The sequence below is a fragment of the Eptatretus burgeri genome, chromosome 17 (assembly GCF_056783735.1).
Source record: "Eptatretus burgeri isolate ZD-2024b chromosome 17, Ebu_testis_v1, whole genome shotgun sequence".
Taxonomy (NCBI): Eukaryota; Metazoa; Chordata; class Myxini; order Myxiniformes; family Myxinidae; genus Eptatretus; species Eptatretus burgeri.
In genome coordinates this window covers 6,823,818-6,838,477 of record NC_140977.1, presented here as the reverse complement: position 1 = coordinate 6,838,477, position 14,660 = coordinate 6,823,818, and the positions used below count along the sequence as shown (strand labels likewise).

Below are 14,660 nucleotides of genomic sequence, written 5' to 3'. Positions count from 1 at the left end.
ACACACGTACAGGCACGCACGTACGGGCACGCGAGAGTGAAGGAACGGCCAGGTGTGGTTGTTGTTTCTGGCACGCGGTTTGAAAGTTTTTTTTTTGCACGCACGGCCACACACGTACGGCCACGCACGTACAGGCACGTCCAAAAAGTGCTGCATATCAAAAAGAACCCAGATCAAAAAATTAAATAATTCTGGCTGCCAGACCATGTATCCGATCAGGTTGAAATTTAAAACCTATATTCCAGATCACGACTCGATCATCAATGTGAAGTTTCATGGTGATTGATGAAGCGGTTCCAGAGAAAACATTATTTAATATTTTTATTTAATGCAATATGGCTGTCGATCCATGTGACCAATCAATTATTCCTTCACAAACTTTTACACCCAAGGCTTGGAGAACATTCCTGAGAAATTTCCCCTCAATCTGTCCAGTCGTTCTGGAGAAGAAGATTTTTGTCGGTTTCAGGGTAAATCCAATATGGCTTCCAAACCATGTGACCTATGACATCACGTGTGTGAACGTTTTAATTCCTCATGGATAGGCGATCATACTATTGCGGGGCCGGGCGTCGGCCGCGAGCACGACCGCAAGATGGAGCAGCAGAGTCGGCTCGACCAATCACTCGGAATTTAGATCGTACTTTTTCGGAAAAGTCCGAGAAGTACGGGTCCCTTATGGGACCGTGAAGGGTCAATATTTCTACCATGTGGTACAGAGTTATTCGCCAATTTTCAAAATACCCAGAGATCACGTGGCGATTTACCGAGTCTCCACACCCGAGATGGCACCCGTACGGAATGAGCCGTTTCGCGTACTTGAACCGTGTGCGATCCGAGCGGATTATCGCCGAGGTTCGTCGGTCCCAAATATCCCGTAATAGCAGCAACAGCCTGGCTAATTCTCCAACACGCAGCACACTAAGCCAATGGAGGAAAAGACACGAACGAGCTGATACATTTGACAATCGGGGTATTAATTCACAATAAGGGTAGGAGGGGAGCACGTGAGGGCAGAGTTAAACCGGTAAAAAGAAATGCACGTATGTACAGCAAGGCACTTACACCATTCACTTCTTAGAGACTGGCGCCACAAACACACATACGCACACACCCAAAAGAATCGGACCAAAATGGTCTTTATTGAGGGCTGTCTTGGACCTGTCCGCCTCGTGCGGTCTTCAAGGACCAGGTCCTCGAGGCAGAACTGGACGCCGAGCATGATCCAGACACCCTCACGACTGGGCTCCAGGCGAACGAAATCGGCAGAGCGAAAGCTGGCAGGAGAAGACCCTCTGTTACCCCGACCACCTCGTGCACAGACGCTTTTGCACTCCACCACCTTGCGCGCAGATGTTCACCTCTTGCCAGAACCCTCAGAACCCCTGCGCGAACTTCTAGCCAGAACCAGAACCCCCATGCGTGCAGACCGTGCCTATAATTATACCCCCCTCTTCAGGGGGTGGGGCACCTCCTCGCGACCCTCCCTCTCTCACTGACAGGTTTTGGTGCGCAAATCGCTCTTCGTCTCTCTCACTGGCCAAAATGGGCAGCAAGCTCCTTGATGGGCCCGGGGGCGTGGTGACATCACGCGTAGCCCTTTCCTCCTGTCGCGGGATCTGATTGGCCGGGCGACGTTCACCTCACTCGTTGCACGCTGATTGGTCGAGGGCCGCTGCGCGGTTCCTCCTTGAACTCCGCCCATCATGAAGTCGGCCATAGCGAGGGGAAGGAAGCGAAGTGAAGGTGAGGGTGATGCGGTGTGGTCGGCGTTGATGTTGATGTAAAAATAAACGAAAAAAAAACCTGACGATAAAAATAACTCCACAGCGCAGGAACATTTAATTACCCATGAGACCAGGGATGGGACCCTAACTGGCAACATGTAATTCCTGATATAACTCATCTAAAGGACATGTATGTTGTGTGCTCATGGTTTCCAGATTCGCAACAATACGTCATAGTTCTTCATTAAAAAAAAACCCGTACAAGTTTAGGTTAATCGTGGGTGCCAGGTCGGGTTCCACCAAACAGTTATCGGTATTCCAGTTCACTCAGTCTTACAAGTTGTTTTGGAACAGTTCAGGAAATATTGTTAAACAATTGAGAAGAATTCTGCAATAAACTCTTTCTGGAGCATAAATTATACTTTAGAGTTTTTAGATAGAATTAGATACCTTAATATCAATTCAGTTGAAGTTTTTGATTTTTAAACTTTCTATACAAATGTGGATTTCGTACTCATGAGGGATTCGCTCTTCAAACTGATTGACAAGGTTTTAAACTCGATTGACAAGTTTTCATTGTTTTGAAAAGCAGAAGTTTAAGGATGCTGTAAATTTTATTTTATTTTTTACTTTAGTGTCTTTTTGTGGGATAATGTTTCAACAGGTTAAGGGTATTCCCATGGGTGGGAATTGCAGCCCACAACAAGCGGATATTTTTCAAACTTTCTGTGAATTTTCATTCATGCAGAAACTGACGAAGGAGGAAAAAAATTGGGTTTAGCTGAAATATTACATCATACATGTTGGAATCTCCATGAGAACTGTGTGATTAATTATAATTATTTTGAAAGGCTGCTTCACAAGATTAGTCCAGATGAGCAGAGTACCCGCCCGACGGGCGATCTTGTTCCAAACATACAACACGTTCTTCTGACACAATCCTTTTATTTGGGCGGTGTATAGGTTACAAACAGCTCTGTTTCAACAAAGAAATAACCCGGGTTACGTGCATGAAGCAAAAACATACCTTCTGTTCTCAAACACTTCATTGCACTGGAAAACGTGGCGACAGGAATATTGTGCTGTAAATGATGTGACTTGTAATACCCTCCCCCACCTGAAGGCGGCGCAACATGCCACACATTTCATGGAGAATTTGCATCCCATCCCTCGCCCCACCCCCACAAGACCACCGGGAAAGATAAAAATAGCCCGACACACTAATTGGGGTCACCCTAATCCTATGTAGAAAGTCTAAATGTAATCAGCTCAGAACTGTAGGAGGAGTCGCATGACAAACCCACACACACAAACACCAGACCGTGAATTATCGTGAGGATGACCTGATTTCAACCATCACAGCAGTGGTAATGATTGTACAGTGGCTGTGTTTACACTCTTCCACGAGCTGTGGTCAAGCTCGAAGAAACTGAAAGGAAAGAACAGGAAGTGTATCCTTGTACCTTTTTATCGGAGTGAACTTTCTTTGCGTCCAATATGGTTCCAAACCGTCCTTTTCCAAGATTCGCGAGAATATCACAGTCCAAAATCTGATAACAAAAGCAAAAACATGGAGTGTCACAACAGTGCTTATGGATGACTCTTGTGGTATGCTTACAGCCTGCAAGCAGATGATGTGGTGCATCCTACGTGCACACATAAGAACTATAAGCTCCATATACCAGACTGTAAAAGTGTAAATTTTCACGCTGAGCAAAGTGAAAACGTGTTTGTGACATTTGAAATTTTGCGGAGAGGGCAGAAGACACAACCTCAGTGATCTTAACCATATTAAACGACAGCGAATGTTTATATTGGGAGAAAATAACTTTCAATGCAACCAAAAATAAAGAGAAACAGGCAACAAAACACACTTTATTAAAAAAATAAATTAAGATTTACATCCGATGCATAAATCATATGGAACGAGAACTACGTTGTCGATGGCACACCATCGCATATTCCTGAGCGCACTGCTTTGTCCCATTAACGCCAGGTGAAATTTTATCTTGCAAAATGGATTGACTATTCTTTTCTATTTGATGTACTTTATGACCAAAGACTTACTATGTTTACTAAATCAGAAGTCATCGCAAGCATGTCAACATTTCATGAAACATTAATTTAACACTGTCCACCAATATAGAACTGTGCATCAATTTAATCATAGGAATGAACTGTGTATAATATTAATTATTCATAATCAATTAGATAAATGCAGTAAAACCTGTGACTGTTTGTCAGTCATGTTGGTGTTGTTCGTCGTTCGGCTGCTCCCGTTAGGGGTCGCCACAGCGGATCATCCGTTATGATCCGCATACTGATTTGGCACAGGTTTTACGCCGGATGCCCTTCCTGACGCAACCATGGTCGCCTCTTACGACACAGGGATAATAATTGGGTTTCGCCATGATTCCGGGCTGCCCTACACCCTCTCATAGCGTGGCCCAGCGCAGAGCTCCCGTCCTCAAGCGATCCTCCAACCCAAGCCTCCGAGTCGCCGGATTACAGGCGCACGCTACTACACCCGGTGTTGACTGTTTGTCACTCATGGGGGCCACATAAGTAAGTTCTTTAGAAAAGAATTTACCATGTACAATGGCAAATACACTTTAAAAAATCGACCCCCATGACCCCAACCCCTTGGCCCGGCCCCGAGGGGTCATATCAAAAATCCGAAAGTGTTGTGCACTTCCCCATACATATATCTACTATGTCCCGAAGTTACAAGTTCCTATTTCAAACGGTGTAGCAGGAGTTACAGGGTAAGACAGACGGACGTACGGACGGACGGACGGACGGACGGCGGAGACAAACACAATATTCCCGCTTTTCTCCGAAAGCACGGGAATAATCAAATGGAAGACCAAACAGGTAAAGTCCTGCATTGAAGTCATCAGAAGGAGACCAAACAAGCAAAAGCTAAGATGAAATCATCAGGAGGAACGTGGATAGGATTCACATTTCAGCTGCGACTCCTCCACTCTCAAACCCATACAGGCACAGCCAAGTGAGCCTTATTCAAAAAAAAAATATATATATATTTCCAGCAATGTGTGTGTGTGTGTGTGTGTGTGTGTGTGTGTGTGTGTGTGTGTGTGTGTGTGCGTGTGTGCGTGCGTGCATTTGTGTGCGTTTGACCGCTGTTTCTCGACAACCACTAGTCCGATCTAAGTGAAACTTGCCAAATATATTGCTGGGGCCCTGTGGATGTGCCTTTTTCAAGGTTTTATATTAATCGGACAAGTGGTTCCCAAGTTATGGCCATTTATTTACCAACCAATGAAAGGACACGTTGCTGCATAGGCGTGGCTGCGTAGGCCGGTGCGCGGCCTGCCGACGATGACGGCCAGCCGAAGATGACGTCACGTGCAGTGCCGGTTACGATGGGGATCGGTGCCTTAGTTACCGTGGCGTAGGAGTGGCAATGGTCAATGGCAGCGAATGTCATGGCAAGCAAAGACAGGGAGGTAAACTTGATTTTAATTTTGATTTTAATTAACTCTGTGTGTGTAAGTATCACAGCAGTTGTTACTTCAATACAAGCGATAATTCGTGGAATGCATGTGAACATTCCGTACGGGCACGCACCACTTCCGGATCGTGATGCCAATGTATTTGAATAATTTATCTATTTCTTTTGCGCATTTATAGATAAACACAATGCCCCAATGCAGTAGTCGTTTACGAGAGCGAATGAATGGCCTGGTCTGCTTGTTGATTCTGGCACGTACTTTGAAAGTTTTTTTAAATTTTTTTGTTTGCACGTACGGCCACACACGTACAGGCACGCACGTACGGGCACGCGAGAGTGAAGGAACGGCTTGGTGTGGTTGTTGTTTCTGGCACGTGGTTTGAAAGTTTTTTTTTGCACACACGGCCACACACGTACGGCCACGCACGTACAGGCACGTCCAAAAAGTGCTGCATATCAAAAAGAACCCAGATCAAAAAATTAAATAATTCTGGCTGCCAGACCATGTATCCGATCAGGTTGAAATTTAAAACCTATATTCCAGATCACGACTCGATCATCAATGTGAAGTTTCATGGTGATTGATGAAGCGGTTCCAGAGAAAACATTATTTAATATTTTTATTCAATGCAATATGGCTGCCAATCCATGTGACCAATCAATTATTCCTTCACAAACTTTTACACCCAAGGCTTGGAGAACATTCCTGTGAAATTTCCCCTCAATCTGTCCAGTCGTTCTGGAGAAGAAGATTTTTGTCGGTTTCAGGGTAAATCCAATATGGCTTCCAAACCATGTGACCTATGACATCACGTGTGTGAACGTTTTATTCCTCATGCATAGGCGATCATACTATTGCGGGGCCGGGCGTCGGCCGCGAGCACGACCGCAAGATGGAGCAGCAGAGTCGGCTCGACCAATCACTCGGAATTTAGATCGTACTTTTTCGGAAAAGTCCGAAAAGTACGGGTCCCTTATGGGACCGTGAAGGGTCAATATTTCTACCATGTGGTACAGAGTTATTCGCCAATTTTCAAAATACCCAGATATCACGTGGCGATTTACCGAGTCTCCACACCCGAGACGGCACCCGTACGGAATGAGCCGTTTCGCGTACTCGAACCGTGTGCGATCCGAGCGGATTATCGCCGAGGTTCGTCGGTCCCAAATATCCCGTAATAGCAGCAACAGCCTGGCTAATTCTCCAACACGCAGCACACTAAGCCAATGGAGGAAAAGACACGAACGAGCTGATACATTTGACAATCGGGGTATTAATTCACAATAAGGGTAGGAGGGGAGCACGTAAGGGCAGAGTTAAACCGGTAAAAAGAAATGCACGTATGTACAGCAAGGCACTTACACCATTCACTTCTTAGAGACTGGCGCCACAAACACACATACGCACACACCCAAAATAATCGGACCAAAATGGTCTTTATTGAGGCCTGTCTAGGACCTGTCCGCCTCGTGCGGTCTTCAAGGACCAGGTCCTCGGGGCAGAACTGGACCCCCAGCACAATCCAGACGGCCTCACGACCGGGCTCCAGGCGAAGGAAATCGGCAGGGCGAAAGCTGGCAGGAGAAGACCCTCCATTGCCCTGACCACTCCATGCGCAGACCCTTTTGCACACCACCACCTTGCGCGCAGATGTTCACCTCTTGCCAGAACCCTCAGAACCCCTGCGCGAACTTCTTGCCAGAACCAGAACCCCCTGTGCGTGCAGACCATGCCTATAATTATACCCCCCACTTCAGAGGGGGGGGGCAACCCTCCCTCTCTCACTGGCAGGTTTTGGTGCGCAAATCGCTCTTAGTCTCTCTCACTGGCCAAAATGGGCGGTAAGCTCCTTGATTGGCCCGGGGGCGTGGTGACATCACATGGAGCCCTTTCCTCCTGTCGCGGGATCTGATTGGCCGGGTGACGGTCACCTCACTCGTTGCACGCTGATTGGTCGAGGGCCGCTGCGCGGTTCCTCTTTGAACTCCGCCCATCATGAAGTCGGCCAGAGCGAGGGGAAGGAAGCGAAGTGAAGGTGAGGGTGATGCGGTGTGGTCAGCGTTGATGTTGGTGTAAAAATAAACGAAAAGAAAACCTGACTCTTAAAATAACTCCACAGTGCAGGAACATTTAATAACCCATTAGACCAAGGACGGGACCCTAACTGGCAACATGTACTTACCGAAAAAACTGATCTCCAGGACCTGTATGTTGTGTGCTCATGGCTTCCAGATTCGCAACAATACGTCATAGTTCTTCATTAAAAAACCCGTACAAGTATAGGTTAATCGCGAGTGCCAGGTCGTGTTCCACCAAACAGTTATCGGTATTCTAGTTCACTCAGGCTTTCAAGTTGTTTGGGAACAGTTCAGGAAATATTGTTGAACAATTGAGAAGAATTCTGGTATAAACTCTTTCTGGAGCATAAATTATACTTCAGAGTTTTTAGATAGAATTAGATCCCTCAACATCAAGTTCGTTGAAGTTTTTGATTTTTTAACTTTCTATACAAATGTGGATTTCGTACTCGTGAGGGATTCGCTCTTCAAACTGATTGACAAGGTTTTTAACTCGATTGACAAGTTTTCATTGTTTTGATAAGCAGAAGTTTAAGGATGATGTAAATTTTATTGAATTTTCTACTTTTGTGTCTTTTTGTGGGATCATTAAATTAATTAATTATAATGTTTCAACAGGTTAAGTGAATTCCCATGGGTGGGAATTGCAGCCCACAATGAGCAGATATGTTTCTTACTTTCTGTGAATTTTCATTCATGCAGAAACTGACGAAGGAGGAAAAAAATTGGGTTTAGCTGAAATATTACATCATACATGTTGGAATCTCCATGAGAACTGTGTGATTAATTATAATTATTTTGAAAGGCTGCTTCACAAGATTAGTCCAGATGAGCAGAGTACCCGCCCGACGGGCGATCTTGTTCCAAACATACAACACGTTCTTCTGACACATTCCTTTTATTTGGGCGGTGTATAGGTAACAAACAGCTCTGTTTCAACAAAGAAATAACCCGGGTTGCGTACATGAAGCAAAAACATACCTTCTGTTCTTAAACACTTCATTGCACTGGAAAACGTAGTGACAGGAATATTGTGCTGTAAATGATGTGACTTGTAATACCCTCCCCCACCTGAAGGCAACGCTACACGGTACACATTTACGTGGAGAATTTGCATCCCATCCCTCGCCCCACCCCCACAAGACCACGGGGAAAGATAAAAAATAACCCGACACACTAATTGGGGTCACCCTAATCCTATGTAGCAAGTCTAAAATGTAATCAGCCCAGAACTGTAGGAGGAGTAGCACGACAAACCCACACACACAAACACCAGACCGTGAATTATCGTGAGGATGACCTGATTTCAGCATCACAGCAGTGGTAATGATTGTACAGTGGCTGTGTTTACACTCTTCCACGAGCTGTGATCGAGCTCGAAGAAACTGAAAGGAAAGAACAGGAAGTGTATCCTTGTACCTTTTTATCGGAGTGAACTTTCTTTGCGTCCAATATGGTTCCAAACCGTCCTTTTCCAAGATTGGCGAGAACATCACAGTCCAAAATCTGATAACAAAAGCAAAAACATGGAGTTTCACAACAGTGCTTATGGATGACTCTTGTGGTATGCTTACAGACTGCAAGCAGATGATGTGGAGCATCCTACGTGCACACATAAGAACTATAAGCTCCATATAGCAGACTGTAAAAGTGTAAATTTTCACGCTGAGCAAAGTGAAAACGTGTTTGTGACATTTGAAATTTTGCGGAGAGGGCAGAAGACACAACCTCAATGATCTTAACCATATTAAACTACAGCGAATGTTTTCATTGGGAGAAAATAACTTTCTATGCAACCAAAAATAAAGAGAAACAGGCAAGAAAACACACTTTATTAAAAAAATAAATTAACATGTACATCGTCTGCATAAATCATACGGAATAAATGAAGGAGGAGGAGATTGGGATCATACTCTGTGCAGAGCGTTGGTGCTGCCGAAGCAGTCTCCTTGGCTATTGGGCACAATCCTGGACGGATCGCCACTCCGACACAGTATACCAGCATGCTGGCACCCATTGTGCTGACCTCGGAAGGATGACAGGCTGAGTTATCCCCACCTGGTACTAATTCAACAGCTGAGCGGGATTTGAACTCAGGACCCGAGGATCCAAAGCCCATTGCCCTAACCATTCAGCCAACAACAGGCTATGAAGCAGAATGCTATGAATTCCTCACCGAAGAATGTCTACGACCTTCTCCCACTGTCCATCGTCCATAAATGACAAAAACCCACAAACACTTCCAGAATCGTCCTGCGTTATAAGACCAATAAATGCAGTACCAGCTCCGTTGGTAATGATTGTGGCAGTCTCACGTGATGTTCCATTGTCTTCGGTCACCTGACCCTCCATGAGCAGGAAGAAATCCACGCTGGCCGACTTGTTTATGGATGTTTTAGTTGACAGACAATTTCAGACAGTTTTGTGACCTGTCTTGCAATATATATGGGCTTGAAGTTCTGTCAGCTTACAAAATTTCAGAAGGAACTGAAGAAGCACTAAGCTTTATAGCAGTGTGTCAGTCGGTGATTAGAAAGAGCTATATGCTAAGACATAATAACAAGAACCCAATCATGTCTCTCACCCATAATTAGAGGGAGTAAATACTCAGCTCTCACGTAATCAATCACCCCAAGCTGGCTAGGATTTTCAAATAAATTAACTGCCATGTTCTTCTGCCAAAAAACTGTATAAAGAAACTAGGAAACAGGATAAAGGTCAACCCTTTACAGTTGTGGAGGAATCAAGGTAGGGTTTGAAAAAGCAGACATTCACAAGTAGAACTGAGGATCCCAATGCTCCACACCCCCTTTCACCAGCCGGACCGGCGTCATCACTTATTGGCGAATCATCAGCCACAGCCGAGGCAGAAACATGCACCACAGAGGCCCCCTAGGCAGGAACCACGTGCAATGCCCATCGTAGCTTACATCCACATATCAAGACTCAATCACGTCTCTCACCAATAATTGGATTTTTCTTATCATATCTATCTGTCCACCTGTGTACATATTCTCAAGTGTTTGTTTGTTTGTTTGTATGATATTCTTTCATGGCCAAACTGTACACCTATCAGCTCAAATTTTGGGTGGAGGCACTTCAGAATATGGACAAGGTTTTAAGGTGCCAAACGATAAAACCAACAAAGGCTGCTATAAAGTTGATATTGCAAACAGGGGTCAGGCAGTGCTGCCATCGGCTTGCATGCAAAAGGTAACCACCATGAGGCCAATAACTCCATAGCTTTTCAATGTCCAACACGTCCTGAAGCCACCACCGGAAAAAGCTGATCAAGCAGGTGAGTGCCAGGTGTTCCTTCCCCCCCCCCCACCTCATTCCAGGCAGTGCCAGACAGCCCCTGCAAGTGCATGATAAGAGAGAGGACGACATGTTTAAATGCTTGTTTCCTCTCAACTATTGTAAGAAATCTCATGGAACTAAAAAGGATGAAGTAATTTGTGTAACACACATATATATATATATATATATATATATATATATATATATATATATATATATATATATATATATATATATATATATATATATATATATATATATATATATATACACACACACACACACACACACACATATATATATATATATACACACACACATATATATATATATATATATATACGAGGTGTGTTCAAAAAGTATCCAACCTTAATTTTTCGTGCGTAAACAAATGAAGCTAGGGAGGCATGGTTTGGTGCACGTATGTAGGCGATCCTAATCCGTATGCGTGAATATTTTCCCGCCTGCAGAAGCTGTCAGTCGCCGACAGGCCGCCGATGAGTGAGGAGGTGTAAGTGAGCGCCGTCGGATTTTCCTTTTTGACAAAATGACGGAAAAACTTGAACAACACTACTGCTTCAAATTTTGTGTAAAGCTTGGTGATTCCCAAGTGGAAACGATCCGCAAGATTCAACAGGCCTTCGGGAACGAAGCAATGGGCACCACACAGATAAAAGAGTGGTACAACCGCTTCAAAGATGGTCGCACATCAGTGGAAAGTGAAGCACGTTCTGGTAGGACCTCAACATCCCGAAATGAGATCGTCATTGACCAAATGAGGACCCTGCTGATGCAGGATTGTCGAATCAAGATCAGAGAACTTGCAGACGAGGCGGGCGTCAGCATTGGATCCGTTCATTCCATTGTGACTAAAGATTTGGGCTTAAGGAGAATCTCAGCGAAGTTCGTGCCAAAGCTGCTAACGATCGAGAAGAAGCAATTCCGTTTGGAGATTGCACAGGACATGCTGGAGACTGTGAACAGCGATCCCAACTTCAACACAGTGATCACTGGCGATGAGACCACAGTGATCCATCATTTTGTCAAAAATGAAAATCCGACGGCGCTCACTTACACTTCCTCACTCATCGGCGGTCTGTCGGTGACTGACAGCTTCTGCAGGCGGGAAAATATTCACGCATACGGATTAGGATCGCCTACATACGTGCACCAAACCACCCTCCCTAGCTTCATTTGTTTACGCACGAAAAATTATGGTTGGATACTTTTTGAACACACCTCGTGTGTGTGTATATATATATATATATATATATATATATATATATATATATATATATATATATATATATATATATATATATATATATATGTATATATATGTATATATATGTATATATATATATATATATATATATATATATATATATATATATATATATATATATATATATATATATATATATATATATATATACATACACATCTTGTTACGAATTTGGAAATCGATTGCACTCAACATTCAGGTTCCTTTAGCTCAGTTATGTTGATTAGTGCATGTTCCATAGATAGCTCACCTTCCATTGTTTAATGGGTAGAAATCGATTAAATGCGCTGTGAATCAATTTAATAGTTTGGGTTAGATCACGACACAAAGGAAGACGACCCTCCCCCTCTTCTGCGAAGAGGAAGAAGAGCCCTCCCGTCCCGTGATTCATGACGTAAACAACTCCCTCCCAACCGCGGTTGTGCGGGCACGAGGGCATGAGTCACGCCGGGAGCAGGGGAGGGGCCGAGAGGGAGAAGGAAGAGTCCCTCTGCTCGGCTAGAGTTCTTGTTCTTGGTTCTACTTGGCTCGAGTGGCTTCTTGGTTCTTGTCGAGTTGGCTGCTTGGTTCTTGTTTCTTGTCGAAGGAGGGTTGTTCATCGGAAGAGAGTTGAGCTGGTTGCTCGGCTCGAGCTGCTGTTGGCTGGTTGTTCATCGGAGGAGTTGGTCTGGTTGTCGTGGTTCTTTTTCGGCCTGGTGGTCGAGGAGTGACGGCCTGGTCCAAGGGTGCTCGAGCTGGTCCAAGCCTGTTGCTCTGCTTCGTGGCCCGATTCGGCTGGCTCTTCTTGGTTTGTGGAGCTCTTTGTTCTCTGCTTGGTTCCCAGCTTGGTGAGACTCCTTGGCCTCATCTTGGAGATGGTTCTTCGGGGAAGCGACGCATCAACGGGAAGGATCGGCGGCTCATCTCACCAGCACGTGTTCGAAGCGCGAGGGGATTCGCTGGAGCTCGGGAAGGATCGCGGCTCACAGTGATTGGATCCAGCTCACCCTCGCTGGAGCCCGGGTCCGAACAGCTTGAAGACCACACGAGGTGGAGAGGTTCGAGATAGGTTCTGGGTTTCAGCTCATCTGTCCCTCCGAGCTGAAGTCCGTATTAAAGGCATCAGCCACCATTTCTTGGGTGCGTGTGTGCGTACGAGTGTCCGTGGGCCCGTCTAACAAGTAGGAAACTGTTAAGTACCTGTGTTGTATTTGCTTTACATTACATAATAGACATCGGCTGTAGGCTTTTTGCTCATGTCCTGTCCCCTATCCCCATTCATTCATTGCTTGCATGCCTGTGTTCAAATAAATGTCCCCCATTGTTGAATGTCACCTGCTCATTGCGTCCCTTTCCTCACATTGACTGCCATGGAGCGTTTGGGGAATTAACTGGCCAATTAAAGCTGATAAACATACATCTGGTCTGACGGGATTTGGCGAAGTAAAACCGCTTCACTTCGCATACGGAACGAGCCGCTTAAGTGGCTCGTTTTCGTGCAGACCCCTTCAAGGTATAAACTCCCAGCATTTCTGTCCGCGCGAAGAGTTAGGTGTATCGATAATTCGGCGATTGACCCTGTAGCGCGTGGACAGAATAGTTGGCTAGTTTATGGTGCAATAAAAACAACCGTAGCTGGGTTTCGGCGTTGATCCAGAAGCTATGAGTGGATTGCGCGTTCGGTGGACGCGCGGTCTGGATTGGGCTGAAAAGGTCGTGCGCATGCCGAACGGGTGGAAATCTACAACATTATGTAATCCAGTGTCTTGCTTACCTGGTACTTGTCAACATTGACCACCTCATCAACCTCCTCTTCATTTTCATCAGTCTCAATGCCCATATTTTCATTCAGCTGATTATCCTTCATCTCCTCCCATTCTTTCAATTCTTTGCTGTCCTCCTCTTGAATAACACCGAGACGACATGCTGCAAAGATAAGATGATATCCACATAAAACAGATATTGTGACAGACAAACGTCAATGGTGAGAACAACATCCTGTTCAGATGTGTGCACTGTGGAAATTAAGTCTTCAGTTTCATCAATTCCCGGCTTGTTCTTCTTCTTGACCAGCCAGTTGTTCTTGTACCATGTCTTTGTGTGAAGGGTGAAGGGCTCACAGAACATGCAAGATTCGCCCAAGTCTTTTAGGAACTTGTTGGCCAGGCCTGACATTAGAGTTGGTGAAGGCAGGAATTTGTTCAGGGTGCTGGCGATAACTTAGCAACTCTTGGTGAAAGACACCGAGTGATCTTTAACGATCCCCCCAACTAATGCTACCAGACGGAACACCCAATGTAACGTCCAGCTGAGGAACCGCACGGTTGTGATGCAATGCCCTACTTGCGAGACACCAATCCGAGTTCATTAAACATGGATGGAAACGACAGAACATTGATCGAGGTGATATAACCGTCGTTGAAAGTGAGAAGAAGCTGACGTTTCACGTGTTAACCCTTCATCAAAGCCAAAAGAGACGGACAAAATCTACACCAGTCCTCACTGGAAAGATTCATTGGTCATTCAACAGTGTCTGGTCAGGATAAAAATCAAACCCAGGCTGGACAGCTCTGAGGTATATTCGCTACCTCTGCACTACCCTGTCGGACACACTTCGAAACAACAGTGATAAAGATAAATTTACGAATTGGGGAATTATGTTCAGGAAAAGGATAAAGGAACAAGAGCGAGAATTGCTTTGCAATAAATATCCCCTCGTGCTGTGATATTTTTTAATCCAAAAAGGACATAATTCTGTGAAAAATTGACGAAACGCCCTGAAACTCGAACTTGTTTGTTGTCCCCTTCAGGCTTC

The 14,660-nt window shown here is 44.9% G+C and overlaps 1 protein-coding gene across 2 annotated transcripts in view; it reads right to left on the bottom strand.

The window, feature by feature from the left end:
* Positions 1-2,868: 2,868 nt before the first annotated feature.
* LOC147009182 (uncharacterized) overlaps positions 2,869-14,660 on the bottom strand; it is a 31,534-nt gene continuing 19,742 nt past the window's right edge. Inside the window, exons 8-10 of one of the 2 annotated variants that reach the window (XM_085861674.1) lie at positions 13,620-13,771; positions 8,701-8,787; positions 2,869-3,277 (exon numbers count right to left, since the gene is read on the bottom strand). In XM_085861674.1, the coding sequence (XP_085717800.1) occupies positions 3,119-3,277; positions 8,701-8,787; positions 13,620-13,771 (398 nt within the window). In that variant the 3' untranslated portion in view covers positions 2,869-3,118. The remainder of the gene's footprint in view (positions 3,278-8,700; positions 8,788-13,619; positions 13,772-14,660) is intronic. The other variant, XM_085861675.1, reaches the window with a different exon arrangement.